Source organism: Hemicordylus capensis, chromosome 13 (assembly GCF_027244095.1).
Source record: "Hemicordylus capensis ecotype Gifberg chromosome 13, rHemCap1.1.pri, whole genome shotgun sequence".
NCBI classification, from domain to species: domain Eukaryota; kingdom Metazoa; phylum Chordata; class Lepidosauria; order Squamata; family Cordylidae; genus Hemicordylus; species Hemicordylus capensis.
The window spans coordinates 13,417,202-13,443,075 of record NC_069669.1 but is presented as its reverse complement, the minus strand read 5'-3'; the positions used below and the strand labels follow the sequence as shown (position 1 = coordinate 13,443,075).

The following is a 25,874-nucleotide window of genomic DNA, read 5'->3' as shown; positions in this document are numbered from 1 at the left end:
TGATTGGCCATTGCTGAAAAATCAGCTTCTTTTGAACAGCAGCCTTGTGCGTGAGCATTCCTTGGGTTGCCTGAGGCTTCCAGCCGCTGCCTCCCAGCCTGGGAACATCTCCTCCACTGTGGTGGTGACAGAGCAGCTAGGATGGGCACGTTTTAGAGGCTGCCTGCAGGGCTCTCTTATTCTTCTATCCCTTTTGAGCTACTGGCTGTTAAGCTAGAAAAGAGGGTCAGCCAGCCATGCACGGCGTTTTCATGACACTGCTCCTTGTTAGCGGGCGGCGGCATGGTGAAAGCGCCCTTTGCATCTGGCTTCTCCTCCCTTCTAGCCTAAGAGCCAGTAGCTCAAAAGGTTAAGAAATGGTTCTCAAACTTGGGTCTCCAGATATTGCTGGACCATAAGCCTCACCATCGCCCCCAGCCCCAATGGCCAAAGGATGATGGGAGTTGTAGTCCAACAGCACCTAGGGACCCAAGCTGTAGAATGGCTGGGTCAGAACAAAGAATAACCAAGCCCTGTTTAAATGCTCCATAGCACCACCGCACTGCAGCCCCAACATGGCCCCAGCGCCAAAGAAGCCATGGGGTGGGTTGGTTCCCATAGGGTGGGTTGGTTTCCATGGCTCCCAGTCGGGCTGGGAGCCACGAGAAGGATTTTGTAGCTGCTCTGTTCATGTCGGGAGGTTGAGCGTGTGTCTTGAGAACCACTAACACTGCCTGGGTGGGTTAATCGCTTCTCTTACAACTCTCTAGGTGATGTAGCTGACTATCAAGCTGGTTGGACACAATAGATAGATGTTAGGCTACTCTTTACCACTACATTTCTGAACTGGTAGGAACAATCTCCACCTCCCATCACTTTTCAGTCGTCATGAGCCTACTCGAACTTTATGTCTTCAACTCAGGTGAGATCTTAGTATCCTGGTTAAGCTTTGCAGAACAGCTGGGAGGTCTTTTTCATGTGCCCAGAGAAACACTGGCTGGCCATTGCTGTTTCCCATGAGTTAATATGGTTGCAAATACTAAATTTGTTTGGCAAAAATATATATATATATTGAAAACCACAGCCCTGAGCTCTTAACTCCTTGTAGGGTTTGCAGTTTGCAACCCATCTAGCTACTGGAAGTGCCAGGGGAAGTTCTAATAAAGTCCCATGTGACTGGCATACTGTCTCATTGGGAGAATACCATATTCTTTATGCACTTATTATGCATTTCTCCATGTAAACCGCTTTGGAAACTTTTGCTGAAAAGCGGTATGTAAATATTTGTAGTAGTACGTACGTAAGAACAGCCCTGCTGGATCAGGCCCAAGGAGGCCCATCTAGTCCAGCATCCTGCTTCACGCAGTGGCTGACCAGATGGCTCCGGGAAGCCCACAGCCAAGAGGTGAGGGCATGCCCCCTCTCCTGTTGTTGATCCCCTGCAACTGGTATTTAGAGGCATCAGGTGGCATATAGCCCTCAGACTAACAGCCATTGATAGACCTGATCTCCATGAATTTATCTATACTCTTTTAAAATCCATTCAGGCTGTTGACTGTAAAGATAAAGTGTGCCCCCAAGTCGGTGTCGCCTCCTGGCGCCCCCAGAGCCCTGTGGTTGTCTTGGGTAGAATACAGGAGGGGTTGACCCTTGCCTCCTCCCGCGCAGTATGAGATGATGCCTTTCAGCATCTTCCTATATCGCTGCTGCCCAGTTAGGTGTGTCCCATAGTCTTGGGAACATACCAGTGGGGATCTGAATTGACAACCTCTGGCTTGCTAAGCAAGTCATTTCCCCGCTGTGCCATTACTGTAGTAGAAGATATTCTTAAGAGATTTTGGCGGGGGTGGGGGCAGGGACTTGATTATTATTTCTGGAGGATCACTGAGAAATGCTCCCCATGCAGAATAGCGTGATACAAGTGACATGCGACTTTAGCCTTTGCATATTGAGTCCCTTCCATGCAGCAAACACCCTCAAGGAGGTGAAGATGCTTACATTTTTTTAAGGGCTGCAGTGTGTCTGGATGTAATCGTAATGCCGTACATTTTATGATACACTAGTTAAATTTGTTTCTAGCTGCACCATGGTGAAGAGTTGTTATATTCAAAAGGTGGTCGTTATTCTGCTAGAAAATTGGAATGCTTTTAAAAAATAAACTAGATTATTCAGCACCTTGTAAATTTTCCCTCCATATTTGTCTTCCCATCCATCTCTCCCTCTCCCCAACTTCCCTTGTTTAGCACACAGTTTAAGCCCTGGAGTTTTTTCCTTCACAGCCTGCTAATTGCCGCTTGTGAATGTAGTGTGTGTTTTGAAGCTGGAAAGGAGCATGCTTTCAAATGAGAGTTTTCCCTATTTACTTTTGTAGTTTGACTTGGAGAATTTGGTTCCAATGTAGTGGTTTCTGCTAAATGGCCTCAGATTTTGCTCAGTAATTACTTAAATCTGAATGATGAATGCAGGCATCTTCTCTGTTACCACACTTGGTGGCCGATCTAAATCGGAGACAATTTTTAAAGGAAATGATTAGAGCCAAACAAAGCTATCCCACACTGGGGGACAGTTCAAGGGCGGGCGGGCATCAGTGTGTGAATAATAGGAATTTTAGCTCTTTTGACATGCCACTGAATGGAATAACACATGGAATTCTAAGACACATTTACCCTGGCTGGTAAATATATCTTTGATTTAGTTAACCTGGCGGTTGTTCCTAGGCTGGTTTGAAGCACCTGTATTTCTCCAGGAAAATCAAGCAAAGTTTGATCACTGTGCCTTTCTCGAACTGCCTCCAGAACCAATGTGTTGTGATTTTGCCTATCACAAAAATGTGATGCAGTGCCCTGTGTGTTGGGGAGCAGGGGCAGGTTTTAGGTATGAACAAGCCTATGGGCAGCGGTGAAGAAATATTGGCTCAGTTATTTAGCCAGACAAACTATTTTACTTGTCAAGCTATACTCATCAGGACCTTTTTCACTTGTCACAGACCAGTAGACTAGTGGATTTCTGCAGCCCTGCCTCTGGGATTTGTAATCTTAATTGTCCTCACCTTTTCCAAGGTGTTATATTTATATAACACAGCATGGAGTGCATTGATCCATAGAGTGTTCAAGAGTTGGATACGACTGAACGGATAGAAGAATATTTAGGCATCTTGGATTTCCTAATGTGTTAGGGTTTTGTGATGTTAAATTTTGTTTTTCAAAGAGTGTACCCATTCTTCTGTATCCACACAGTCCTTTTGGTTTTTCATAAACATATATCAAGTTTGGAAGCTGAATTTCCTGAAGGCCCCACTCTGTGCTCCAATAGCTAAGCTTGAGTGTAAGCTGAGGTGCCCAACTCTGGCGTGTTGTTGGGACAATGTCTCAGAAACTAACTTCAGTCCCATGAACTTTATTTGCTCCATTTGTTAGGTACCCGGATTAGCTTTTTGCCTCTGCTTGCTTGTCGCCAGCCACCCATTGCCAAAGTTGTGTTTTGCGGGTGGGAAGAGTAGTGGATTGTGTCTAAGTCCTCTTAAATGAAAAGCCCATGTAAGCCATGGCAGGGGGAAGGAGTGGAGAGGACAACTAATCCACTTAATTAGCGCCTAATAATAAATGTCAGGTTGCAAGTGGGACTCGGTAATGCTGATGCTGTGAGAAAATGATTTTATAAGCGTGTGTAGAGCTTGGATTTGCCCCACCAGGTGCATGGAGAGTCTTTGGCGTCACAGCAGGGGCGCTCAACCTGCGGTGTTCCAGATGTTGCTGAACTACAACTTCCATCGCCCCAACTACAACTTGTTCAGCATCTTCTGGAATACCATAGGTTGGGAGCCCTTGCTTTACAGGCTAGCCTCCCTAGAAGCCTTCCCAGGGCTGTGGGTGGGTTGGGTGAAAGGGACTGGCCACGAGGAAGCTCTAGGCCAGTAAAAGCTAGGACCGCACCTTCTCAAGCCAACTTCTCTTTAGTTTGGAAAATTTATTCCCAGTTAGGCTCTCTGCGCTGGCACTGAGGATCACCACCTGCATACTGCAGGCAAGTGGTCGCTTCGGAGGCAGCTATCATGGAGGCCATTGGTGCTCTGTCCTGGGTGTGAAGGCTCCATGCACAATACGAACAGAGAAAGGCAGCTTTAGAAATGTATTGTGTGCTATATCTGTTACCAGATCGTGTTGTGGGGAGGAAAAGGAGCACAGATATGTGACCTGATGTGATCTTAGTGTTAACAGTAACGCTTGATAAACCATGGCTGATTTTTGCATGAAGGTAAACAGTTCTGGTCGCACAGTAGAAGATCACAGAGATAAACCAGTCACACATGTGACTGGTTTAAAAATCTGTATGACCCACCCCTCCTGTACGCCACTGCTCGGAGCGGCTAACCAAATTCACTATAAAAATATAAAACGGATAAAATAGAAGCTGAAACCAAAATTGAAACTTGCACGTTAAAATGTTAACAAGTTGAAAACCTTCCAAATATAATCACAGCTAAAATGTTAAAATGCCTCTCTAAAACGATGGGCCTTCAACAGTTGGTAGACAGCTGATAACTCTTTTTATGTAATATGGTCAGATTTCATTCTTTATACCAATTGGGAGAATTATGGTTGTCTTCTTACCCCAGATAAGATTAGAATGTGGATGGATTGATGAATCAGAGTTTGTCGTGTAATGTTTTGCCGTTTGTGTTTGGATCAATTTTGTTTCTATAATGTAAATTTTATTCGATTAAAGTTTAAATTTTAAAAAAGAAATAAAGACCCAGAGGGAGGGAGCATGGTGGAACTCTTCTGGGAGGGCATTCCAAAGCTGAGGGGCCACAACCAAAAATGCCCTTGCTAGGCCTTTCCGGGTTAAAGGCTAGATCTTAAGTAGGAACAAAGTGGTGAAGAACCAAATTAGAATCCTAAGATATGTTCACAGAACAAGCTTCAGTTTTACTACCTTTAAAAGAAAAAAAGAAAAAAAGAAATAATAGTTATATACCGCTTTCCAACAAAAAAGTTTCCAAAGAGGTTTACATAGAGAAATAATAAATAAGATGGATCTCAGTCCCCGAAGGGTTACTGCTAGGATTGGATAGGGCCAGTTACTCTCCCTTGCTAAATAAAGAGAATCCCCACGTTAAAAAGGTGCCTCTTTGCCCAGTTAGCAGGGGTAAACACCACTGTTAGCCTGTTGATGGTATTCATTACATAATATTTTATTGTGTACTTTGAAGAGTAATTGGACAGTAGTGTGAATACTGATCCTAAGTCACATTTGTGGGCTGTTGCATCTTCATGTTCATGTATAAAAAAAAATATGAAATGAATTGCTCAGTTCAAAGCGGTATATAAATATTCGTCATCTTCATATACTGCTGTCAAGACGCAAGATACTGATGTGTGCTTGTTTTCTCCATCCTTCTAAGCTGGAGATGCTGACGATCCACCAAGAATTACCCCGAATCCAGTCATCAATGGGAATGTAGCAATGGCTGATGGTCACAACAACACAGAAGAAGACATGGAAGATGGTGAGTCACCCTTGGCTAAATTGTGGTGGGGGCAGGGAGAAACTGGTCGGCATGAGTGTGTTGTTGTTGGGTTTTGTTTTGTTTTTTATTTTTCTTTCTTTTTTCTTTTTTTGCATTGAGCAGTATGGAGAAGATTTTGTGTCTGTAATTGCTGGATGATCATTGCAAACAAAGAATCCTATTGGGATTTTTTTTTTTTTATCCTGAGGATTCCCATTCCCTAGGATTAGTAGGCAGTGTTAGAAAGCTTTGCCAGATAATACGGCTTTTTAAAGCAACACAAAACAAAAAGCCTCCGGGGTATGTGTATGCATGCATGGGCTTAATTCTGTGAGCAGCAGAATCTAGAAAAAATACTACCTTTGCCAGCATGGTCTAGAAATTGTCTTTTGTGTTTCAGGAGAAGGCTCCTGCCTTTTCTGGATAACCACAAAGCAGCTGTACTGGAATTGTAACTAAGTCAATACTATGTGGGATGGTTCAGCTATGCCTTCTGCACCTGCAATAGAATTGCACAGTATTTAAGACAGAAGCCTGCTGGTGGTGGTGGTTCTTAATAAATTTAATAACCATAATTTATTACTACTACATCATAAACTTTTCTTGTTAGCAGCCCCATGACCAAATTGTTCTCTAGGTGGCTCACAACAGTTTAAAAACATCCAGTTAAAACACATAACAAATTACTATAGAATATATAAAATATAGTACAAAACAATTAAAAACCCTTTATTAAAAAAAAAAAAAGCCCGAGTGAACAGAAGGTTCTTCACCTGGTGTCTAAAAGAACAAACTGATGACAGCAGTCTCTCCTTACTGAGGAGGCTGTTCCATAGACGGGGTGCTACCACTGAAAAGGCCCTCTCCCTAGTGGTCACCCACCTCACCTCATTTGACAGGGGACAGGTCCACTCGAAGCATGGCCTCCAAAGAAGATCTTAATGGCTGAGTCTGGTTAAGAACCATTTCCAACAGGCAGGCTCTGTTGTGTTTACTCCATTTGTAGTTTGTGTGGCATGCTTATATTTCTCCATATGAAATTAGAAATGTGTTTGGCCAGCCTCTGAAGAGGCTCATTAAGTGGCTCTGCATCCACTCTCAGTCCAGATATCACGTGCCTGGCTGTGCTCTGTATCATGGGCAGTGGCTGGTGCATGAAACAGGAGAGGCCATGGGAATTAATTACGTACAGAATGGAACTTGAAACTGTCCAAGCCGCTATTTCTGCTGCTGTTCCAGGAACCAGAAGAGGCAGCATTGTTCGTTTTTCCAGTAAAACATGGTCTGAGCTTGATTCAGCCTTCAATGGTCACATCTTGTGGCAAACAGAAATATATTTCTTTTCTTTTCACCAGATGAGTTCCTAATAGCGAATAAGGTGCTTCTATGGGTTATTAGCTAAACTAGGAGTGTTTTTAAACCAAAGAGTGGTGCATAAATTCCTATTTCTTTAAAAAAAAAGTTCATGGAACCTAAAATAGTCTTGGTATACTCAGTTTACTGTCTTCTATCCCAGTTGGGATAGATAATAGTTTATTAACTATTAACCTAACCTACTTCACAGGGTTGTTGTGAGGAGAACCTTAAGTATTTTAGTACACCGCTCTGGGGTCCTTGGAGGAAGAGCGGGCTATAAAATGTACAAAATGTTAAAAAAAATATTTGTTCTTCATTTTTTAAAAAAAGTTTAGATGTAAATGGTATTTTGTAAATCTCAAAAATGGTAGCTAGTACGCTTTCTCTTTTAAAGCTGATGATGCTGATGAATAACTTGAATTTAATACCAGTGTGTTTAAATCAGCACTTGAAATCCCTTCAGACTGAACCATATCTTAGTTATCCTTCCTTTTTGATTCGAGGACTAGCAAATCAGATAATTGATTCTGAAGAGACCGTCCCGAGTCCCTGTGATTTCACCCCTTTGGTTCTGGTACAGCCCACTCCTTCTGTGGGCCAGCCCTTCAGATGCATGAAGATAGCTATCCCCTTCTTCTCCAGACTCCACACACCCAGCTCTTTTAACTTTCTTCTTAAAAGACAGCAAATACCCCAAACTGGCTTGTTTCTGAGTACAGTTCAGAGTGTTGGTGGTGGTTGTCTGTAAAGCCCTAAACCAGGGGTTCTCAAATTAGGGTCGCCAGATGTTGTCAAACTGCAACCTCCACCCTTCCCAGCCACAATCTGGGCCAGGGAGAAGATCTCGGGGAGTGCCATCTCCCATATGGACTCCCTTGTACACTGAGATCATCAGAGGGTGCTTTGCTTTGGAGCTCCCTTTCTGTCTGTTAGGTTAGTGAGGACATGTGGCATGGCTTGTGGGTAGCGTCGCCCTCATTCTGGAGATTCCAACAGAATTGTTGGGCCAGAGCTTCTGTTGAAGTGAGTGGATTTGAATAGGAGAGTGGTCTGTTTTATTCATTTAGCTTCAGTTTCCGTTCTTTAATATGGTCTGCGCCCAGCAACGGACAGAGATCTGCAATAAACCATTTGTTTAGCTTCTGTGCCATTGTCTTGTTTGTTGCGGTTTTCGGGTACTTAAATGATGCGTTTGTGGTTATTATTTTATGACTAATATTTATATACCGATTTTCAACAAAAAGCCCCCAAAGCGGTTTACATAGATAGAACTAAATAAATGAGATGGCTCCCTGTCCCCAAAAGGCCCACAATCTAAAAAAGAAACATAAGATAGATAGCAGCAACAGCCACTGGAAGGAAGCTGTACTGGGGATGGATAGGGCCAGCTGCTCTCCCCCTGCTAAATAAAGAGAACCACCACTTTAAAAAGGTGCTCTTTGCTCAGTTAGCAGGAGAAATATTGGGAGCAATATGCATCTTAGCATATTGTAAGTCACCTTGAGGGCTCCATAGAGTCATATTGGTGATTTTCTTTTTTTTTAAGGAAAAAAAAATACATGGGTAGGTTTTGTTTATTTATATTATTTACTTCATTCATTCATTCAAACAAACACAAACAAACATCAAGAGTCTTGCATCTCAAGGCAGGATATTGGGTAACAAGTACAGTGCTTGGAGCCAAACTACCTGATTAAGTGGATGGGGTTGTGCCTATTTGCTAAGGGCAAAATGGGAGCCTAATTATTGTGGACGAGACAGGTGTGCCCTCCCCTGTCACTCTTGGCTTGGCTTGCTGGCTTGCTTGGGCAACTAGCTGGGATTGGACCTTTCAGTAGCACGGCTTGTGACATGTGGCTACACAGGCTGATCTGTTTTGTCAGAGTAGTGCTGATAGGGTGGGGGGACGCCAGGGGTCCAAGCTGGCTGGCTTCTTCTAGTTTCTATAACTGGGAATCTTCAAGGGTACATCACTGTGGGTCCATTTGCAGTGAAGATTGCCCCCCACCCCTGCCGAGGACAGCCATCACAAATGTGAACTTGTAGATCATACCCTTCAGTCCTTTTTTGGGGGGTGGTGGTGATGGTGGGAAATGTTCAAGGTGTTCATTTAGTATGGCAACATGGGGCAGCTTTACCAATGAGAGTGGGACGCCTAACTGCATGCTCCCTAACTGAAATGCATCCGGGAGACTGCGGTGGGGGTGACAGACATCCGGTTGAAAGTGTCGGTGGTTGTCTTTAGGGTCCTAAACAGCTGGAGCCGTGATTCTGGTGCGGCTCTTCTTCGGGTTCCATTTCTAGAGAGGCTGGATTCGCCTCCACCAGGAGCAGGGCTGTCTCTGTAGTGCCTCCCACCCTCCCAAGTTCTGAAACTTGCTTCTGAGGCAGGCTTGCACTGCCTGCTGGCCTACCAAAGCCGCTGCCCCCCCCCACTCCCCCCACTTTCTGCTGCCATGCCCGTGCTTGATCCTGCCTTTGCTGGGTCTTGTTGCTGCAACTGTTTCTTCTGTGCTTGATGCACTTTTGATGTCTCCGTTGTGGATTTGTTCTGTTACTAGTTTTTTTTTTACTGTAAATCACTGTTTTTATGAATAGCGGTATGAAAACAATTGTGAATAAATAACCCAGTATTTTTACGTTTTCAGTGGTAAATCTGAACTGCTTTTTTGGGGGGTAACTTGCTGTGCTGTTTAATAATATGAATAATCCCTGTTACCGAGGCCGGACTAGGTCTGTGTTTAGCCCTCCTGGAGATGTTGGCCTACAACTCCCATAATCCCTGGCTATTGGCCACTGTGGCTGGGGATTATGGGAGTTGAAGTCCAAAAACCGCTTGGGGGGGGGGCTAGGTTGAGCAGGCCTGGTCAGTGTTCCCTCTAAGGCGTGCGCTCAGTGAATTTTAGATCCCGCTCAGATTGAACCAGGAAGGCCCCACTCTGAATGCATGTGCGTCCACACTGCTTTGATACTGCTGCCCAGAACAAACCTCATTCCTCACAGAGATGAAAAACATTAGAGGGACCACTGTTTAGAGTATAATCTGTTATTGAGCACTGACTGTCTCGGGAGTATTGTACTCCTTTTATCAGTGTGTTTCCAATCTGCACCAGTGGACACCTACAAGCTGGTTGGCGTCCTGTGTCTGTCTTGAGTTTGTTTTTGGGTTCATGGGGGTGAGGGAGGGCAGGAGGTTGGCCCATGCTCCTTTTTGAGGTGGGTGGGATGTCGCACGGTTCCAAGGGTCTCGGCACTTTTGCATGGTGGGCCGTAGGATCAGGCTGTTCGAGCCATGCTGACTGTATTTGCTGTCTTTTATGTTGCAGACACAAGCTGGCGGTCGGAAGCAACGTTTCAATTCACAGTTGAACGTTTCAACAGACTGAGCGAATCGGTTCTGAGTACCCCCTGCTTCGTCCGGAACCTGCCATGGAAGATCATGGTGATGCCGCGGCTTTATCCGGACAGGCCGCACCAAAAAAGCGTAGGGTTCTTTCTCCAGTGCAATGCTGAGTCGGATTCCACGTAAGACCCTTTGGATTTTCAAGATACATTCTTACAGGTTACTTATCCTTGTCTCCCTGGAACCCAAGTACAGCTTTCTGTCTGGGCCACAGGGGTAATGGAATAATATGATTAAAATGAGGTATAGACGGTTGATGTTATGATCCCAGGGAATTCATTGTGAAGTATTTTATGGTGCTTGCTGCATCAGTCCAGCCTATGGTGTAGCATTAATTAGGCAAAATTGAAAGGTAGGTAATTCTTAGCTGTATAAAGACCAAATCTAATTGTTCTTCTCTCCACATTGGTGCCAAGTCGTTTTGAATAATTAAGAGTAGCCTAAACCACCAAATATATGGGCCAGATGAGGATGCAGATTACTGGAAAGATCCAAGACCTCTGATTTGTGTATCGGCACTAGACATCTACACTGCAATAATCTCCAGTGTGCACACAAATGCACTATCTCCCCCTCCCCTTTTTAACAACCCACATCTGTTCATGATAGTGCACGCACTTCCTGACATTTATCAGGTACAGGCCTTCCTAATAATAACAGCCAGTAGTCTAGTATTTATGTTGCTGGTAAATAGATCACCTTTCGCAAAAGGATAAAAAGCAACGCTTGCTTCTGAACCACGTAGAGGTTTCTGCTGTGTGGCCCTAGTACAAAAAAGAAAGGAGCCTTTTGCCCAAGTACAGACAAGGCTCCCTTTCTGGTGTGGTGCATGTTGTATGGATACACTTGAATACATATATAACATGATTGTGAGTCCCTTCTCCCCCACAAGGCTAGATGCAGAAAATCCTGTCCATAGGACAAGGCTACCACTGTCAAGCTTAGAGAGGAGAGCTGGTCTGGTGGTAGCAAGCATGACTTGTCCCCTTAGCTAAGCAGGGTCTGCCCTGGTTTCATATGAAAGGGAGACTAGAAGTGCGAGCACTGGAAGATATTCCCCTGAGGGGATGGAACCGCTCTGGGAAGAGCATTAGAAGCTTCCAAGTTCCCTCCCTGGTGGCATCTTCAAGATAGGGCTGAGAGAGATTCCTGCCTGCGACCTTGGAGAAGCCGCTGCCAGTCTGTGTAGTAGATAATACTGAGTTAGATGGACTTATGGTCTAACTCAGTATATGGCAACTTCCTATGCTCCTAATTGATTTTAATAATTTTAGTTGGTTGACCCATCTGCCTTTTTAATTGCTCAGTTGACTGATTCGATTTCAGTCAATGTATATGTTGCCAAAATCTCAAGATAGATCTGCGTCTGAGGTAGCAAAGGAGGTATGGCAATTTGCAAGTTAATTTTTAATAGCTGCAATTAATATTCTTATTCACAGTAACACGCCAGCACTGAAATGGCTTCCAAAAGTAAGCAAGTATGCCCTTAGCTCGAGGCCAGCTGCTTGAAATCAGCCCACAGAAGTGAATCAACGAAAGCTTTAGTTGATGTATTGTGATTAAAGCTGGCACCCCGACGATAGAGGGCATGCCAGGGAGGAGCAGGGTGGTTCCTGCAGAATCTTGTGCTCTGACTTCCATTTGTTCTCAAGTATGGATGGGCCTGAACACAACAATAAGAGTTGGAAAACTTAAGTGTAGCCATGGCAGAGTAGCCTTTTCTTGCAGGCCATCTCTTTAATGATAACTTTCATATTACAAGGATATTTTGTGGTACTCTGGTTTGAGAAAACAAACCCTTGGGGGGGACCCTTTTTTGATTAGTTTTTTCTCGCCGCCCTGTAGTAACAAAAGCCATTTTCTCTTGTGTTCCTCTTGCTGCTTTTAGTGGAGTGATGGCAACCCCGAGGTGGGTGGGAAATCATCCACTGAAGTGGAAGTTTGCCACAGGGAGCAGTGTGCAAAAAACAGCTCTGTGAGGAACACAGTTTTTTTTGCAAATGGTTTCCATGTCGTTGATTGTTACTGATGCCCCCCTCAAGAATGCCAGAGCAAAATTTAAGTCCAGGGGTATCGGGAAACTGAGACGTTGGCAACGGTCGTTAAAGGGTGCAAGTCCAAAGCTGGGACTGGGAGAGCCAGTAATATGCCAGGGATCAAGCCAGGTAGACAATCAGAAACCTGTGGGTCTGGACAAGGAGTCTAGAGTCAGGAATGAGCCAAGGACCAAGGCAGCTAGAAAATTGGGGATTGGAGGATCTAGACAGGAGCCAAGAGTCAGGAATGAGCCACAGGTCAACCCGAGTAAGGAAGGAGCCAGAGGATCAAGCAGGTAATCCAAAAGTCAAAAGACAAGCCAAGGGTCAGACAGGAAAGATACGGAGACAACTACATCAGAACAAGGGCATCTTGATAACGGAGGCAAGGGTAGCTTCAGACAGGAAGCTTCCTATACTCTTCCGGTCTGCAGGGGAGCCAAACACAGGCATCACAGGGCGGGGTTAGCATAGGGTTTGGAACGCTGCTGCAGGGCAGGAAGTCACCACCAGGGGCAGTGTCAGAGTCCTTGCCACAATAAACTCTGGCCACTGAAGTCGGAATAAAGTAGGCCAGTTCAGTAAAGTGCAGTGTAATAAGCACTTCCCTGCAATTCAACAAGTCGAGTGTTCTCTCTCTAATTGTTGCAGGTCATGGTCCTGTCATGCGCAAGCAGTGCTCAAGATAATAAATTACAAGGACGACGAGAAATCGTTCAGTCGCCGTATCAGCCACTTGTTCTTTCACAAGGAAAATGACTGGGGCTTTTCCAACTTTATGTCGTGGAGTGTAAGTAGCAGCATGTGGTGGTCATGAGCCGATTAAGGTGATGTCTCATGCTCAACATTCAGCAGAGAGTTGGGAATATTTATTATTCATGTATTTATCATATTTTTAGACCGCCTGATAGCATCTCTCTCGGTGGTGTACAAAATTTAAAATATGTAAAAGTCACAAATTAAAATACATGACAATAAAAACAATAAAATTATTAAAACAAGTTTTTAAAATTATTATAATTCTAATTAAAAGCCTGAGAGAACAGGAGGGTCTTGAGGTTCTGTAGAATAGGCATCTGTTGAGTGGTTCTAACAATATTATCCACCACCACCACCCCCGGATGTGTGTTCATATCCAGTACAGCATGCTAGTTTCACCATTCCATACTGATATTGGACATAGGGAATTAGCCCTCGCCCCCAGTTGTGTTTGCACAGACTACCTATGTAGGGACGTGCTGCAGGAATGGTAAAGGGGAGACGTGGCTTCTGTTGTTTTCAGAGATGATTATCTGTCGGCATCTTGAGATATTCCAGTATTAGTCTCCATGTTTAGAGATGAGTGTGCACTTACGAGAATTTTGCACGAGATTCCAAACCTCAGCTCTCATGGTTGCCTCTCCTTGAAGATTCCCCAGCCCTACCTAATTTGTGAATGGGGAGGAGTCCAAAAGATTGTCTGGCATTGGATTGTAATGGTGGTGGTATCAATTTGCAGGAAGTTACGGATCCAGATAAAGGATATATAGAAGACGACAAAGTAACTTTTGAAGTGTACGTTCAAGCTGATGCTCCTCACGGTGTGGCGTAAGTAGCTTGCTTTGTTTGTTTGTTTGTTTGTTTTTATTTAAATAAATAAAGCATACATCTGCCACATGCAGGCCTCTTTTCCTGTGCAACTTTCATTTTAAATTTTAGCTGAAATGGCACTGTTTTGCTGATGTCTATGAAAGCTGTGATTGGCCAGGACCTCCATAGAATCACAGAAGAGTAAGGATGGAAACAAGCTGATATTCTGATTAAATCTCTGGGATTGAATCAAGACTCCTTGTCCATGCACCCTGTTACTCTGGTTAACACCTCCTTTAATGTTAAGTTGTAAGTCCATTGAGAAGCATGTAGACGCCATTCAGCCTGGATCATGGCTCTTCTTTGGAAGAAGAGCGACGCCAGGAATCCGACTGCTAGTAGTCTTGAGTATCTGCTGCAAGTCTGCGAGATGTCTTGCCGTTTGAGAACCTTAATTCAGTGCAAGACAAATTGCTTTGCAAGACAGCCATTTCTAAGAGAGGCCATTGCTATGTGCTTACTTATCGAATCCTCATTCTTCAGGAAGACTGAAAAAAGATAAAATATATAAGCCGGATTCTGAATACATGCAGTAAAATTCTACACGTTCCCCGATGGATAAATACTTGTCACCTGGCAAGTTTTAATCTATGTGAATTCCATTGGTAGATGGCCCCAGTATAAATGTTCAGATATTGTTGTGCTCCTACACTGGAAATGCAACTGATCTCTGTGTGTCTGTGGTGTTTACCTCAATGCTCGGTTTTTATAGGTGGGACTCCAAGAAGCATACAGGATATGTGGGATTGAAGAACCAGGGAGCAACCTGTTACATGAACAGTTTATTGCAGACGTTATTTTTCACAAATCAACTACGGAAGGTAAGCCAAAGAGATTTTGTGGCTTGTTTGTCAATAGGCTGCCAAATTGGTTTGGTCACTGCCAAACCCTCTAGGTGTGTAGCCAGCATTTGTTTCAGTAGAGCTTGCTGGGGATATGCCGAGTAATATATACAGGTGATCCTCTCCTATAAGGAGATGGTGGTTTTGAAAGAGCTGGTTGACCTGCCCTGCTTTGCCTATTGCAACCTGCTGTCGCCACCATTTTCTCCTGCCTATTCCAGTGCTGCCGTTCGGCCTTGCCAAGATTGGAGCATGACCGCACACAGCTGCCGTTGGCTTGGACCAACCTCTGCTACTGCTGTTGTGAAAATAGCAGCACAGGGCGTCTCCAGGTATTGGGGGAACCAAGAGGCAGTGTTGGCAATGGAAAAGATCTAGAAGTTGGGGTAAGCAGCAAAGTGGCCAGATTGGCAGATGACACTAAACTATTTAGGGTGGTGAAATCCACAACAGATTGTTAGGAGCTCCAAAAAGTTTGTGTCTCCAAACGGGGAGACAAGATTGTTTGTCTCTCCAAAAGGGGGGTGACAAACTGGCAAATGTGGTTCAATGTAAGCAAGTGTGTAAAGTGATGCATATTGGGGCAAAAAACCCCAACTTCACATATATGCTGATTTTGTCTGAGCTGTTGGTGACTGGCCAGGAGAGGGATCTTGGAGTCGTGGTGGGCAGCTTGTGGAAAGTGTTGTTTCAGTGTACGGCAGTTGTGAAAAAGGCCAATTCCATGCTAGGGATCATTAGGAAGGGGGTTGAAAATAAAAATGCTAATATTGTAATGCCCTTATACAAATCTATGACCACATCTGGAATACTGCATATAGTTTTGGTCACCGTATCTTAAGAAGGATGTTGTAGAACTGGAAAAGGTGCAGAAGAGGGCAACCAAGATGATCAGGGGCCTGGAGCAGCTTCCTTATGAGGCTAGGCTACAACACCTGGGGCTCTTTACCTTGGAAAAGAGGCCACTAAGGGGAGACATGATCGAGGTGCATAAAATGATGTATGGAGTGGAGAGAGTGGAATGAGAGAGCTGTTTCCCCCTCTCTCACAACACTAGAACCAGGGGTCATCCCATGAAACTGAAGGTTGAAAAATTTAGGACCAACAAGAAGAAGTACTTGTCCACACAGCACATAATTAATATATGGAATTATTTGCCAGAGGATGTGGTGATGGCCACCAGCTTGGATGGCTTTAAAAGTTGCTTAGACAAAGTCCTTGAGGGACAGGTTTGTTGATGGCTACTAGTCTGGTGGCTGTGGGCCACCTCCAGCCTCAGAGGCAAGATTCCTCTAAATACCAATTGCAGGGGAGCAGCAGCAGGAGAGAGGGCATGCCCTCACTTCCTGCTTGTGGGCTGCCCAGAGGCATCTGGCGTTTCATTGTGTGAAACAGGATGCTGGACTAGAAGGGCCTTCTTGGGCCTGATCCAGCAGGGCTGATCTTAAGTTCTTCAGAAAGCAATGCATTTGCTTTCGCACACTGATGGCGGTCCACTGTAGGGCTGCCATCAACGGGGTAGGGGCAGTGTCCTGCTTGGCTGCTCAACTGGCAGGGCTCGCCACTAGCTCCAGACACTTGGTGAGTCCCGTCTCTGAACTAGCAGGTGCCAGGTCCCATTCGAAGCTGGGTCCTGCCTGCTCTGATCCATCACGGCACCTGACTGTCAATCAAGGGCATGGACGGGACTAGGTGGCACAGTTGGTGCCTGGTAGTCAGCCTGAGAGCCCCACAGAGGGCAGCAAATACGAGAGCAAGGCAAGGTCAGGCCGGCCGAGGTCGCACTGGAAGGCCGCTGATACTGAAGGCAAGGTGGAGGCGAAGGTCATCCAGTTGGGGGCCAGGAACCCGAGGCCGCTTTAAGACGGCAGGTCCAGGAGAGCTCTGCATGAGCGGTTGCTCCATCAAGGACTTGCAGCAGAATGCAGGCTCTTATCGTCGTCGCTCTGGCTCTGGCTTGGAGACAGAGAACTCTGCCCCCCAGGGCGTGGGCAGCTCCAGGCGGTTTAAAGGGACTTTGCCTGCGGCTGCAGTCTCGGGCTCTCTTGGCCTGCAGTCATGCCACCCTCGGACGCTCAGCAGGGTCAGGCCTGGCTAGGGATTCAGTGGGAGACCACCTGCGGATATCGGGTGCTGTAGGCAGTCTCAGGCTCCATTGAGGGAGTTCTGTTCCAGTCAGTGACCTTTCGGAGTCTGTCTCGGACGGTGACGTGGTGTTCTCTGGCCTCATACAGGCGGGCGGGCTGGGTGAGGTCTTGGAGCCTGGGGGTGTGGATCTTCTGAGGCCTGTGGTAGTTCTGGGTTCTGTATACCCCACCTTCCTCCTCCTCCTCGGTGGTCTTGTCCAAAGCAAATGGGGGGGGGGGACCTGACTGTGGGTCATGACAGCACCGCAACATCTTCAGACATGCTTCAGTTACAAGGTCATTGTGCCGTTGGCTGATGTTCATACTGTCAGGTTTGGTAGGTCATCTGTGTTGTCTTTTGCCTTCTGAGTGAGTGAGTGAGTTTGTTTCCCCCCTCCCTGACTGATACTAGCTTTGCCCTCCCCGCCTGTTACTAGTCAGCATTATGTTCACCGATAAGTATGTCTGCATAAGACTTTAAGACTAGCGATCTGCAGTACAACTGGAGATGGCCTCGGCTTGCATATAAAACCTCTTTTCTTGGACGCCGTCAATCTTTTGGGTCACAGAGGGTCCCCTGTAACCCCCAACCATACTGGCAGGAAAAAAAAGACAACTTGCTGTTAGCTTACGGTGGGTTGCTGGGAGTACCTGAAGGCAAAATCTGTGTTCCCCAAGAGATGCCATTGCAAGTAAGGGTGGACCAGAAGCCTGTTCAGATCACTGCCTGCCCTTTCTCTCTTCACCCAGCGTGCTGCTGTTGGTTTTAAAAGCTCACTGCTGACTGGGAGATACTGCAGGGAGATTCCCCCAGGCTCAAAATAATCCTGTCTCCTTTGATCCTCTGGGTGGCCCAGTGAGCAATGTGTTTGATCTCCATTCCTGGCCTTGTGACAGAACAGCAGCAAAAAGGAGCTTAAGCCACCACCCAACCACTCCACGTCAGAGGAAGTGCATTGAATGCGTCTTTTCCTTGGACGTCTGTGCAAGAGGCTGATTCTGGTCGGTTTGCCCTGGAGATCCTTGGTCTCTGCCTGCTTTTCCAGTTCTCTTGTGCTCATTCCCAGAGGGAACCTCCTCCAATACTCCTCCAATATTGCATCGAAGGAGAGATCCCCCTGTTGCTCTTGTTTCTCTCTGCGTTCTCTAGAAGCGAGAGATAAGTCTGAGGCTTTTATTTTTAGGGCCGGCTTCAGACATTGCAGATGAGCCACGGAGAGCCGGGGACTCTGTGCTCTTCCTCCCTCTTTGAAGTTGAGAGGAGGAGAATTCACGCTCTGACTAAACGGCAGTTTCGTGTCGAACTTGAGGAACTGGTTTGTTAAAGCAGGCCACACTCAGACCGTAGTCAGATATCCTGGTTTGCTCCAATTAACTAGAGTATGGCCTTATTTCTCTTGCTGGGTGGTTAAACTGTGGCTCTTCGTTGTGCATTTGATTGGCTACATCTAAGTTGCCTGGCTGTTGGTATTTTGGGATTTCGGTGCTGGACTTTTACTTGCTCCTCCTTGCCTGTGCTTTAGTTACTCTGGTTATATGCTTTTATTGACTTTTGCTTAATTTTGCTGTGGGCTGCCTCTTAACAGTAAAGGCAGGGTGTCAACGTTTTAAAAGAAAATAAGCCGCCGTTCCCAGAGTTCAGACATGACGGGGAAACTGTGCTTTAGCCAAAGCTAGAAGTGGAACCTTTCATCTGCCTCCTCTTAACGTGAGGAGGGAGCAAGCCAGGCCAAGGTTCTCTGCGACTCACCTGCAGTCGTCTAAAAAACTGGCCTAGGATATGGTGGGAGGAGAGAGGTCAAAGTACACTTCCTTAATTTGTTGCTTCCCCTTTTTCTTCTTGCACCAGTACGGTATTGAAAATTGAGGCGCTGATGCCAAATCTGTGCATTGACCACAGAGAGTACAACAGTACTGTGTTGTTCTAGTGAAGGGAGTGCCTTCTCCTTTGTGGAACCCCGCCACCACCTATTAAGATCACCAAGGGAGGTCCAGTTGCTATTACCACCAGCTTGTTTGGCAACCCCAAATTGGACCTTCTCAAAAGTTGCCCCAGGGCTCTGGAACACGTTCCCAAAGGAAATCGGAACCTCCCCACCTCTGGCTGCTTTTATACAACTCTTGAAACACACCGGTTTTATCAGGCTTTTAGTTTCTAATGGGTTAGTTTTATTGATGGTTATTTTAGTTTGTTTTATATGATAGTGTTTTGATGTGTTTCTAATTGTCGTGTTTAGACAGCCCAGAGATTTTATATGGGGTGGAATATAAGCGTGATAAATAAATAAAGCTGCAAACCTGTGAGTGGCTGAACAGGGTCTGGAGAAGACTAAACTGTCCTATGAGTCTGATAGCAGGGAGGTCAGGCCAAGTTGCTCCAACAAGAGTCTGAGCTCAGAATGTATTTCTCTGCCTTTGATAATAAGCAAGTGGCAGATTATTCAAAAGTCTGTTAACAGATTTCAGTGTTTCGTGACCAGTCTTTGATCAGGGTGAAATGGATGAATCAAACGACGTCACGAGCCATGAAACCCTTTCCCGTGGTCCTGATTAACCTTGGTGGTGTGGTGTCCTTTGTTTTTAGGCCGTGTACATGATGCCCACGGAAGGTGATGACTCTTCAAAAAGTGTTCCTTTAGCATTGCAGAGAGTGTTCTATGAGCTTCAGCATAGCGACAAGCCAGTAGGAACCAAGAAGCTAACAAAATCTTTTGGGTAAGTGCCGGCAGACTCTTTCAGACGTCTCTTTGTGGCTGGTCAGCCCCTTAACCAAAGTTTCTGTGACTTCTCAAACGTGGCTGTTGTGGTCTGTTGATCAAGCACAACTAAGGCATTTGTTTACATCAGTTTCAAACCCTTTTCCCCGCACAAGATTGTAAGCCCTTTGGGTAAATAGCAGACCACTTCTTATTGAGCCAGCGAGGTGTAGTGGTTAGAGTGGTGGCGTAGGACCGGGGAGACCCGAGTTCAAATCCCCATTCAGCCATGAGACTTGCTGGGTGACTCTGGGCCAGTCACTTCTCTCTCAGCCTAACCTACTTCACAGGGTTGTTGTGAGGAGGAACTTAAGTATGTAGTACACCACTCTGGGCTCCTTGGAGGAAGAGCGGGATATAAATGTACTAATAATAAAATATTGTAGGTTGCAGACTTTTGTGTCCCTAGGAAGTGACCCCGAGTACATAGGAACCACAGTCTTATTTGGGGATAACCTTGTTTTGCTTCTGGCCTGATAGTCACTCAACTCCTGAATTGGTTATTTATTTAATTAGTTTTAGTTAACATATTTTTATACTGCCCAAAACCTACGTCTCATAGTGTTTATATTCATAAACATAATAATGAAATTGATAGTGACAAGTTCCAGGCATCCCGTGTTTCTCTGATGTGGCCTAGAAATTGAACCACTGGTTATACTGGATAAAGGAGTGGGCCACGCAGACAGGGGCGGGAAGCAGGATTAAGGGATGTGCCCGAACCGGCTTGGGCAGCTGCGGGCAGGGCGGGGATTGGGTCCTTTAAAAAGGAGGCGCGGTGTCCGTGTGTGTGCTGTTGCCATGCGTGGCCTTTTGAAACGTGAGCACCGTGCCGGGAAAAGCGGAGGGGCAGTGGAGTTGCTGGTAAGGTGCTGCTTACCCCGTTTTTAAAGGATCCAATCCCGGTCCCACCAGACCGATTCGCCCAAGCCGGTTCAGCATTTCCCTAAGGAGGCACTGAACCGGTTCGGGCGCGTCCTTAGCAAGATTGGCCTCCACCTCACTGAGATTCCCAGGTGCATCCCTCCCGCTCCCTTTGACCTTCTCCAGATAAGTGCATGGTTTTGAAATGTTTCTCAGGGATTTCAGTTTGTTCTTTTCCTTATTTTTAATTTAATATTTCCCCTTCACGTAGTAATTCACCATAGTAAAAACAGGAACTACAAGCTAAAAAATAAAGGCAACAACAATCACATTGTTAGCAGCAGAGTAGAACAATTTTGTTCAGCATCAAAATGGCATGTTAAGAGCATTAAATTAATAAAAAGTCCAGGGACTAATATTCTTATACCACTTCCCGGTTTATGAAAACTTAAGATCAGTCTCAACATACTACTATAAAAACCTCCTTTGGTATATAGGAAGCTGCCATATACTGAGTCAGACCATTGGTCCATCTCGCTCAGTATTGTCTTCACAGACTGGCAGCGGCTTCTCCAAGGTTGCAGGCAGGAATCTCTCTCAGCCCTATCTTGGAGATGCTGCCAGGGAGGGAACTTGGAACCTAGATCCTCTTCCCAGAGCGGCTTCATCCCCTGAGGGTAATCTCTTACAGTGCTCACACTTCTAGTCTCCCTTTCATATGCAACCAGGGCAGTCACTATAGAAGTTTACCTTTATGAATCTATTTAAATCCCCCCCAATTAAGAAATGGTTAGCTTTAACAGTGCTAGTCCCCTCTTGAGGAAAGTCGGTATCTCAAATCAACCTGCATGTATAGACATACGATCGAATAAACGGAGATTGTTGCTTTTTGTGTCACTGGACTTAAGCGCACTGCTAAATTTTACAAAGAAGCAGGAGATGTCACTACATCTGTACAGAGTGCCCTTCTGAGTGTAGAGCAAGGCTGCTCAACTTCGGGCCTCCTGCAGATGTTGACCTACAACTCCCATAATCCCTGGCTATTGGCCACTGTGGCTGGGGATTATGGGAGTTGTAGTCCAAAAACAGGAGCGGGGGACGGCTAAGTTGAGCAGGCCTGGTTTAGGTAAAAAGCTAAAGTGTGCCGTCGAGTCGGTGTCGACTCCTGGTGACCACAGAGTCCTGTGGTTTTCTTGGTAGAATACAGGAGGGGTTGACCATTGCCTCCTCCAGCGCAGTATGAGATGATGCCTTTCAGCATCTTCCTATATCGCTGCTGCCCGGTATAGGTGTTCCCCATAGTCTAGGAAACAGACCAGCGGGGATTCGAACCGGCAGCCTCTGGCTTGCTAGGCAAGCCTGGTTTAGAGTCATGCAAATGTGTATCTTGAGTGTCTAAAACAAAGAGACTAGTTTGTTCTTCATCCTTCCCACCCTGCTTGTTCATCCAGCAGAACAAACGTTACTGATGTTTCTCAAATTGCTTCCAAATGTTCTCATTGTATAAATGGATTTATCCCCTTTCACTCTTTTTTTAAATAAAGATGGGAGACATTAGACAGCTTCATGCAACATGACGTTCAAGAACTCTGTCGAGTGGTACGTACATGCAGTATTGCCCCGTATCCTCTCTGGCACTTGCAGTTTATTGACAGCAATTCATTGCAGTTCTGCGTAACATTTTGTGAACAGGCCAGTCCAGAGGGAAGCTCTCCTTTGCTGCTCCCATGGAAATGAACGGGAGTTGCCGAAAAGCTTTCTGTAGGGCTGATGCAAAATGGCTGCTTTTTGGACCACCCCCTAAAGTATCCCTTTTGATGCTCCAGGCTTACATGGAGTCAAATCAATCTTTATTATGGTCATAGACCAGCATAAAGTATAGGGGGTGATTACATATTACATACTAAGAGTAAAAGTAGATATTAAAAGCCTAGGGATGAGTAACACAATGCAAGCATATGACAAAAGACTAAAAATCAGAAATAGAAGCAAATAAAATAAAAACTATGGCTGTAAGGCAAAAAAAGCACGACCGCAAACTAAATGACCCTTAATGGCCGAGATCTGAAGATTGCAGTTAACTGTCGTTTTAAAAATGGGGTACAAATATTTATAAAAAACATAAAGGCATAAAAGCAAACGTGCATTAAAAAGTTACACGGAAGGTGTGGAGGCATAAAAAGACACACAAAATCATGCAAGGGCAACTATGGGTATAGTAAGAGTTTTATCCATTTAAGGTGAGGTGAAAAGCCAAAAAGCTGTAGATCTGTAGGAGCTCAGGGCTGCCATAAGGCGCTCTGAGGCAACAGGCAAAGGGTGTGCTGGCGTTGGTCCAGAAAGTTGGGCGCTGGGCATGAGCAAGAGATCATCATCCGCCAGATTTTAATCGCAGCCGCGCAGAACCTGGCAACACTGTAAGCAGTGGCGGAGTTGTTCTCAGAGCAGGGTGGATTTGATTTAAATCAAACTGATTTAAATCACGATTTAAATCACGATTTAAATCACTAGCAGGGTGGATAAAAATAAAAAAAATCCGATTTAAATTTAAAAAAATCCGATTTTTTTGATTTAAATCGGATTTTTTTGATTTAAATCGGATTTTTTTGATTTTTATCCACCCTGCTAGTGATTTAAATCGTGATTTAAATCAGTTTGATTTAAATCAAATCCACCCTGTCTCAGAGAGCAGTAGAAAGGTGTAAAATGGGTCCGTATGATCAGGATCTATATATTTAATCCTCGTAGACGTGCCTGATGTGTGGAGAGTGCGTCCCGGCACTCAGCTGATTGGCTGAGCTGCGGAGGCACTGGATTGGCTGGGTACCAGCAATCGGCACCATTCGCGAGAGCGGTGGGCCGTTTGGGGTTGCTGGTGCAAGGCGGCTGGCCGCTGAGGGAATCGTGTGGCTGGCGGTGGCCTGCTTGGGGAGACGGGCGGGCGGCTGGAGGTGGAGGCCGGGCTGCGAGGGGGATGGGTGCGGGGCCAAAGTCTCGGCGCCCATTGAAGGAGGCCGGGTCAGGAGGGGAACGGGGAGGGAGGGCAAGAAGCAAGACTGGGGCAGGTGGCGGAGGGAGGGAGGGCGGGAGGAGAGATTGAGGAAGGAGGTGGGGGGGGGGAGTGTAGAAGAAACAACCAACCAGTTGAATTCTCCCAACGAAACCCCTAAAAGTTAGTAAATTACCACACAGATGCTCTGTGCGGGTTCAGCTAGTACTTCTGTAATAGCAGTAGAATGAAGGTGGACCGAATATCCCTGCGATAGGAACACTGAAGGAGGATGTGCTCTGTTGCTTCTACTTGCCCAGAGTCACAAGGGCATTGACGTTCCGAGAGTGGGCTCTTCCTGTATCATCCCTCACTTGCGTTGAGGTCACGCCCAGTCTTGGAATCTGTCTTGACTGCCGGAGCTCTGCCCTGGGGTTTGTGCAGCCGTCGCTGTGCCTAGCATCACTTCCTCCCTACCGAACCCCCGCACCTCCTGTCTTTGGAAACTAACCATGTTTGAAGGTGGACTTTTTGGAGTGTGGGATGCGTCCTAGGTGCCGTGGTGGAGGTAACTCACAGGAAGGGGCAATTTGCAGGAGTGAGGGGAGGGAAAGAACTCGGCAAGATTTCTTATGTGTTTTATGCAACGCCTTCCCCAGAAGCCTTGGTTCTTTAGACTTGTTGAAGCCTTCAAGTTTAACTCTGGCTGGAAGCGTAGAACAAGGCATCCTTCTATTGAATTAAGAACACAGCTGTATTTCAGTTGGGAAGTGAATGGCCTGAGAGGCTCACCCCACCAGCAGTATCGGCACTGACAGGACCACAGGGGATCCATGGGTCTGGGTGGATGACGCTGGCAGAGTGGGTTCTCTCTTAAAGAGAAGAGTAAGCTACCAATCCATCCTACCCACCAATGTGTGTTAGCAGTGATTGCTTCCTGTTTTCTTCCAGTTGCTTGATAATGTTGAAAACAAAATGAAAGGCACCTGTGTAGAAGGCACGATTCCTAAATTATTCAGAGGGAAGATGGTGGTATGTATTTGACTTGCAGGCTAACTCAGTCGGGACTGGGGGCGGAGGAGAAGGTTCACTTCTGGTTTGGCACGCGTTGGAATGTCACTGTCCTGTTTTTTGTCTGCAGTCTTATATCCAATGCAAACATGTAGACTATCGGTCTGAACGAATAGAGGATTATTATGACATCCAACTAAGTATAAAGGGAAAGAAAAATAGTAAGTATATATTGTCTGTGCAGAAAGTTGAGAGGTCTCCCCAGTGATGACCATCTGAATAGGCTCTGTGGCTAGTTTCAGTTTAGCTCTTTGTCTGAATCCCGGTTTAGCTCTTTGAATCCCAGTTTAGCTGTTCGTCTGAATCTTAGCTTTGTCTACCTACACTGATTCTGCCTTTTTAAAAAAATGCTGTAACATTAAAAAAGATGCTGCAACACAGCTGGAGGACTGTGTTTCAGTTCAGATATGCATTGGATTGCCAGGAAGTGAGACGGTTGCAGATGGTTTAAAATGTACTTCCTTGCCTTCGCTGTGCACAGAGTCCATGTCTAACGGGCAAACCTCTCTTCCTTATATACCTTTCTTTCTTCCCCCCAGTATTTGAGTCCTTCATTGATTATGTTGCAGTTGAACAGCTGGATGGGGATAATAAATATGATGCAGGGGAACACGGTTTGCAGGTATGCTTAGCTCATTGGGAAGGTCTACGTGAGAGCAAAACCTTTCTAGGTGGTGCTCTCTGAATATGTTGCTTACTCCTGCTTAAACCGGGTAATAGTAATTCCGCTGCTTATGCATGTTTCTCTTCCCCAATTTACAGGATGCAGAAAAAGGTGTAAAGTTCCTAACTTTGCCACCAGTATTGCATCTACAGCTCATGCGGTTCATGTATGATCCCCAAACTGACCAGAACATCAAAATAAATGATAGGTAATAAAATCTTGCATGGAATATGAGGGAATGTTAACTGGTTGTGTTGGGATCCTGTGTGGCATTTCAGTTTCTTTTAAGGAGATGAAAAGGGATGAGTACTTGATGATTCCTTCAAAATTTGACTTGTTTGTGCGGTGTGTTCTCTAAAGCATGTAAAAAGACTGATCTTCTTACAGCACAGCCGTTATCTGCTGTGCAGTGACAAATACATGGATGTTTTAAAAGTTGGAGTAAGTTTTCAGAGTCCAGAATACTGTATTTCCCTGAATCGAAAACTAAGTTTTCCCCCAAGTGCCTTGATGTTAGAAATCAGGCTGCCGCCCTAAATTCAGAGTGCTCTTCCTTTAAGGTAACTACAGTATCAGTAAGTAAAGTAAAGTGTGCCGTCAAGTCGATTTCGACTCCTGGCACCCACAGAGCCCTGTGGTTTTCTTTGGTA

The 25,874-nt window shown here is 45.5% G+C and overlaps 1 protein-coding gene across 8 annotated transcripts in view; it reads left to right on the top strand.

Moving 5' to 3' along the window:
* The window catches only part of USP7 (ubiquitin specific peptidase 7), an 81,214-nt gene that overhangs the window by 35,563 nt on the left and 19,777 nt on the right, over positions 1-25,874 (top strand). For 5 of the 8 annotated variants that reach the window (XM_053276338.1, XM_053276337.1, XM_053276341.1 and 2 more), the window contains exons 2-12: positions 5,384-5,488; positions 10,171-10,369; positions 12,935-13,073; positions 13,782-13,870; positions 14,625-14,733; positions 19,465-19,595; positions 22,045-22,099; positions 24,441-24,521; positions 24,631-24,721; positions 25,100-25,182; positions 25,323-25,432. In XM_053276338.1, the coding sequence (XP_053132313.1) occupies positions 5,384-5,488; positions 10,171-10,369; positions 12,935-13,073; positions 13,782-13,870; positions 14,625-14,733; positions 19,465-19,595; positions 22,045-22,099; positions 24,441-24,521; positions 24,631-24,721; positions 25,100-25,182; positions 25,323-25,432 (1,192 nt within the window). Of the gene's footprint in view, positions 1-749; positions 902-5,383; positions 5,489-10,170; positions 10,370-12,934; positions 13,074-13,781; positions 13,871-14,624; positions 14,734-19,464; positions 19,596-22,044; positions 22,100-24,440; positions 24,522-24,630; positions 24,722-25,099; positions 25,183-25,322; positions 25,433-25,874 lie in introns of all 8 variants that reach the window. The other 3 variants (XM_053276342.1, XM_053276343.1, XM_053276344.1) reach the window with 1 other exon arrangement.